This window comes from Acanthisitta chloris, unplaced genomic scaffold (genome assembly GCF_000695815.1).
Source record: "Acanthisitta chloris isolate BGI_N310 unplaced genomic scaffold, ASM69581v1 scaffold29619, whole genome shotgun sequence".
Classification (NCBI taxonomy): Eukaryota; Metazoa; Chordata; class Aves; order Passeriformes; family Acanthisittidae; genus Acanthisitta; species Acanthisitta chloris.
In genome coordinates, this window is record NW_008690212.1 from 5,407 (window position 1) to 11,239 (window position 5,833).

At 44.7% G+C, this 5,833-nt stretch overlaps 1 protein-coding gene across 1 annotated transcript in view; it reads left to right on the forward strand.

Annotated features, from left to right (window-relative positions):
• Positions 1 to 5,833, forward strand: part of DRC7 (dynein regulatory complex subunit 7) — a 13,083-nt gene that overhangs the window by 5,271 nt on the left and 1,979 nt on the right. The window contains exons 8-14 of the mRNA XM_009081742.1: positions 206 to 208; positions 501 to 573; positions 1,074 to 1,202; positions 2,085 to 2,213; positions 2,864 to 3,090; positions 3,983 to 4,198; positions 5,296 to 5,406. Of these exons, the coding sequence (XP_009079990.1) occupies positions 206 to 208; positions 501 to 573; positions 1,074 to 1,202; positions 2,085 to 2,213; positions 2,864 to 3,090; positions 3,983 to 4,198; positions 5,296 to 5,406 (888 nt within the window). The remainder of the gene's footprint in view (positions 1 to 205; positions 209 to 500; positions 574 to 1,073; positions 1,203 to 2,084; positions 2,214 to 2,863; positions 3,091 to 3,982; positions 4,199 to 5,295; positions 5,407 to 5,833) is intronic.

Genomic DNA, 5,833 nt, shown 5'->3' on the forward strand with positions numbered 1-5,833 from the left:
TGCCCTCCTGGCTGTAAGGTGGAGTTGCCAGCCAAATGTAGAAATAATGTATGTCCTCTAATATACCAAAAAATGCTGTGTACTGGAAGCTAAAAAATAGTATGTTCTGTTGTGACAAGACAGTGTGATAAAACAGGCATTGCAACAGCACAGTAGGATGGAGGAATGCCAATAACAATTCCCTCCTGCTATCTACTCTTCTCAGCCTGTGCCCATAACAGGGGAGCAAAGTTTCCTCCATGGTGTACACAACCTAAGCTGGTCATTATGGTGATTGTCACATTCATCCCCTGTCCAGCACAAGCAGTAGCCAGGAGATCACTTTCTTAGGCTTGAGTAAGGATGTGCTCTCATGGCTGTGCCACTGTGTTCCTCGGGAACAGCACAGCCTCACACGAGCTGAGCTCTGATCACTGTGCTGCACTCTCTAGAAGCAAAATGCCTCCTGGCACAGTAAGAGAAGCTGCCAAAACCACAAATCTCTGCTTCTGTTTCATCAGGAAAAGGAGGCGAGAGACCTGAGTTTTGACATGCCACAGTCATGGGTAGCCCAAATTGAACTATCTTCCAAAGGTATGTATTCTCCCTTTGGCTTTTGCTTGCCCCCAGCTAACCTTTCAGTGCATTTGGGACATTTGTTTTTCCCACTCAAGAGTTCTCCCTTCAGGATGGTCAGGGTGTAGCAGTGAAGTGCAATAGATGAAGGCAACAACAGCTATTGGTTTGAATGGCCTCACTGTCTATTCCCAGGTGGGAACCCCACCACAGACACACACCCACACTGTGTTTTCCTGCCAGCTGGGAATTTTGCCTGGGATGGACCTTCTGTTACTGCTATGCACAAGGGGCTGCCCCTGCATTATCAAATACCTGCTTTGAGAGAGAAAAGAGTTATTACACCACTGTAACATTAAAGCACAACAGGCAGGGTTTGAACAGCTTTATTGGCAGCAGAACATAATCAGTAAGTGTTTGGTGTCCCTTAAACCGTGGTTTTCTCCCTCTTGAATTCTTTTTTCTTGGGCTGGGTACAAGGGAGTCAATTTTTCTGACATCTCTCTTGCCCACTGCAGAGTACGAGAACTTCTATTGCCAAGGGAAGAAGGTGATCCTGTACAAGAAAGCAAAACTGGAGAAATGGGCACCACGTGTGAATGAAAATGGGCTGGTGGAACGACTCACCATCTACAGAGACTTGGACTGTAAGAGGGATGAGTAAACATCCTGGGGCATGCTGATGGACAGGGGGAGGTGGTCCCCATTCTGCTAGTCTTTCTTGTGCTTTCTCACCCACTTTGAGATCCTCTTTTCTCATCCTCTTTCTTATCCTCTTCTCATCCTCTCATCTCATCTTTGTCAGCCTTTCTTGTCACCTTTGTGGGGACTTACCTACCGCATCCTCAAATGAGTCATTACACTCACTGTGTGTCAAGGCCCAGAACTTTCCAGCATTGCTAAGGGTTTCCATGAGTCTGAAACTGTTTTATGCCCCAGTGAAGCTGTTTGGTGTCACTAGTCAGCTGCTTGGATTTTCAATCTTTGGAGAAATGAAAGGCTGGTTTGATTCGATCCAGTAGTACCACTATTCCCATTGGTGCCAATAGGAGCCATAGAAAGGGACAGCTATGAAGTGAGGATATTTCTGTACTTGATGGCATTAGTCTTCAACAGCTGGTCCAAGGAACCATATAGATTGCCAACTGGCCATACAGTGTCCCGCCCTCAGTCCTCTTGGAAAGTGTGATGCTCCAATCTCATTTCCTTTTGCTCCTGACATTTAAGTATTTGGGATGGAATTTCTCTTGCCTAACAGTAGCCATCTGTTGTACCAAGTGCTACCACTGATTACTGCTTGATGGAGAGGAATAAACCCTCTTAAGGAATAATTAATCTACACACATGTAGATTAGGATTGATCTACAAAACATTCCTGTGCACGGGGCCAGTTCCAATGACCATACTGACTCTGCTGCAGCTGTATTGGGAGGACACGGTGCTTGCACTGACACTGAAAGCTCATCAGATGTATTTTACCACCTCCAACAGGGGGACATAAAGTTGCTAAATTACTTGTCTCCTGCCAGGTACTGAAGTCGTGGAGGTGAGGGAGTGGTTCAAAAACCGAGCAGACATGTTGGATATGAGAGAAGTGAATAAACAAACACAGCTGACCACAGACTATTTCAGCCAAGGACACTCTCTCCATCTCAAAGGTATTCCAGCTCACCTGGACAGCCACTGCAGCTGATGAGACTTCATGTGAATCCCTTCTAGCAGTGGCAAAAGCCCAAAATTGGACAGTGGGGGGAAAATTTGTAGAATAAATTGCCTAGATAAATAATACAGTCTCCAGTGGAGAGTGGAGAATTGGGTTGTTGGCTTCCAGTTCTGGACACTGCTCACCTAGTTATATATTTTTCTATGTATTAGACAAATACATAACTATCATGTATATAAGGGTGATACAATGTACTTGTACCAGTAGAGGTGATAGAACTTTCTCTTCAGGATTATGTTTGGTCCCTCAGTGTTGTGCAGCTGGGGGAAAGTCCTGTACCAGATCTGTTGCTAAAGCAGCATTTTCACCCAAAGAGGCTGTGGCCATTCCTGGCTTGGGAAGAGCAGGGTCCAGGCTCCATTCCCTACTGCATTACTGTGTCAGGAAGGCAGCAGCCCTGCAAAGCTGTCCTGCCATCCTTAGGCCATGGAATATTGGTACATAGCAGTGAGGAGATAACATTCCCTTCTTACACTCGTGCATTTGATTTCTTGTCTGCTGAAGAAAATGAGACTTCCACTGGACACACTTGTGTTCAGCATATTATGGTTGCTAACTCTGAAAACATATATGATATGTCCTTAGCTCACACCTACACATCGCTGGAACCAGAGACTGGACACACAATGGAGTTTTACCATGAGGCACGAGCTGATGACCTCTGGAAACTTGTTGAAAGTGCTACTGGGATGACAGAATACTTCGTGGGGAGGGATGACTTCCTGCACACCCGGCACATGGAGCTTGGAAAAAGAGAAAAGAAAATGGATGTGGCTGGCACCAGAACAGACCCTGGCTTCAGGCCTGTAGTGGTAAGGCCAAGGCAGGAACAGAAAAATATGTGTCACTGTGGCATTTATACTATGCAAAAAACAGTGCCTGGGGCTTTAGTTCATTTTCAGTGGGCATGGCGCAGGCAAAACTCCAGATGAGACATCCAAGCCTTGTTCAGCTGCTGTGTCTCACAGCTGCTTGCTTGACAGAGAGCTACACTGTGACCAGTTGTCACGAACTGTGTTGAGCAGCTAGAGTGAAACTAGGAAACTAAGGCTTGGAAAGTGTGTGTCAGAGGAAAGGAAAACAGGCTTGACTATGATTTTGGAATTAAATTTTCAAAGGATTCAAAACTAGCAAAATGATTTTGTGTGCTGATCCCAAATTAATGTTGTTTTAGGTTCCTGATGAAGTGTCCCACCACTCTGGTTTGTTATAAGCAGGGAATTACCTCTTGTCAGGTCTGATTTGCAGAGCAGAAGAAAGAGGAAATCTGACATGTATGGCTCAGACACTTCACCTGCCAAGACAAAGCCACGCAGTGGTCTGCCTTTGGACCAGCACCCAACATGGTCCTTTGTCCTTCCTTATGCTGGGAAATGCAGGCAACTTTGCTGTGCTCCAAAATGCATTTCTTCCTGCAGTTCCCTCAGGCAGGGATGCATCCCAAGCTAACTTAGAGGTTGGAGAGCATACTCAGCTCCACAAATAGGAGTCTTCTGTATTACATTAAGCATCTTTGTGGTTGGTTGGTTGGTTGGGTTTTTTTAGGCATAGGCAGGAACAGTAGGACCTTTGGCCAAGAGATGCCATCATAGTTCAGGCAGAAAAGCACAATTTATACGCTGATTTTTTACCCAGTTCTGTAAATCTTTCCAGTTTTGTGTTGTCTAAGCTGCTTCCATATCTTTTTTTTTCACTCTCCATTAGCAAATCAAGGAATATTTTCACAGAAATCCAGAAAAGCCTGCTGATGAAGATGTAGAGGAACGTATCTTTATGATCACAGATGAGAGTATCCAGCTGACACATTACCTCGAGGACCATGACATCATTGCCTCAAAGGTGGTTTTCTTCAAAGCAACACAGAGGGATAGGAAAGGAGAGGAAATCTTCCTGACCGAAGATATGTGTGTCAAATACCAGGTATGAAGAAAAACTGCTCTTATCTTGAAGTGTTTCTAGATCATAAGACACAAAAGGAAGATGAAATGTCAGTGGAAGAATTATAAGCATGACATATGCCACACTGCCCCTCTGCTCCATCTGCACATCCTCCCCACATTGCCTCCAGGCTGACACACAAAGAGTGCTGGAGATGCAGTGCTGTGCTGGGAGTTACTGAGCGTGCAGGACATAGTGTTGTGTGACAGGCTTGCTCTAACCATGCCTGAGGTCATCTTTCCAGACTTGCTCATCAGGCAGATCCCACAGCATGTTCAGCAGCTGTTGGTCTTCATGGCAGGGAGTCTGAAATTTCCTCTTCAAGAAGAGAAAGAGCAGAGCAGCAGAGGCAGACACCTTGGGTTCTAGCTCTGTTTCTGACATGGACTTCGTGGGTCCCATTATTCCTGAAATTTCAGTGTTTACTCTGCAGATGCTTAATGCATTGCTCATAGGTAGGTAGGTAGACAGATTAGATAGATAGATAGATAGATAGATAGATAGATAGATAGATAGATAGATAGATAGCCTTAAATAAAAGATATTCCCCAAAAAGTGAAGTGCTGCCATTAAGGCAAATTATCTCATTAGAGGCCGAGGGTCACTTCGCTAACATCATTGATGTGAGTCTGTAACCAGGGGCAGATGTCTGCCAGTAAACTCTGCAGTGATGCTGCACAATTACACTCAGGAAAAGCAGAGAGAGATTGCAAATACAGGATTTTTTTAATGTTATGCAAGCTGGGTTTTTTGATTTTTATTCCTCTTTGGGGAGCATACACAGAACACAATTGCTGGACTCCTATTTTTTCATCTCTAGCACTGCAAAACTGATTCCAGCCATAGGACAGCACCATCAGCAAAGTGCAAGATGTGCCATCTGGCTCACATTACTGATGGATTCCAAATCGAAATGAAGTTTAATAAGCCCATGCTGACCATGGGTTCAGTGTTTCAGTGATGGAAACCAGTGTTGCCCTATTGACTGTAATAGAACTGTGCCAATTTCTGTCAGCAGAGTACCTGCTCTCATGCATCCAGATAGTGCTGCTGGTTTTCACTAGTTTCTCTGCTTCCAGCCATGGTCCTCTGAGAAACACAAAAACGTGCTACATCTGTACAAGATGCTGGGGGAGCTGAGAAAGGAACAGAACTGTCTGAAGCAACACGTCTGGGAATCTGAAGTAGAGGTAACAGGGAGGTGTCCACAGTGTCAGGGGTGGTCAGGCATGGAAAGTTTCAGCTGACTGGCTGCCAAAGCATCCTCAGCATAAACTGTGACAAAAAATAAGACTCTGGTGTCACAAAGTTGGTCTCCATGCTGAATTATCATGCTTGCAACCCAACCATTGCTCAGTGAAGATGTAGCTTTAATATATTTACAGAGAGTTGCACATTTCCAAATCCTGATGTTGCTCTCCATTCCTGTGAGAAGACAGTTTGAGATAGTAAATGACAATATATGAACTGGGGCATCTGGAAACATATCTGCTATTTTCCCAGGAATACGACCCAAAATAAAGGATATTGTATGTGATGTTTTATCTAGTTGCTAGGCATTTCCAGGAAGTCCCATCCAAAATATTGAAGTGACTTCTTGTGCAAGCAGCTGTAGGG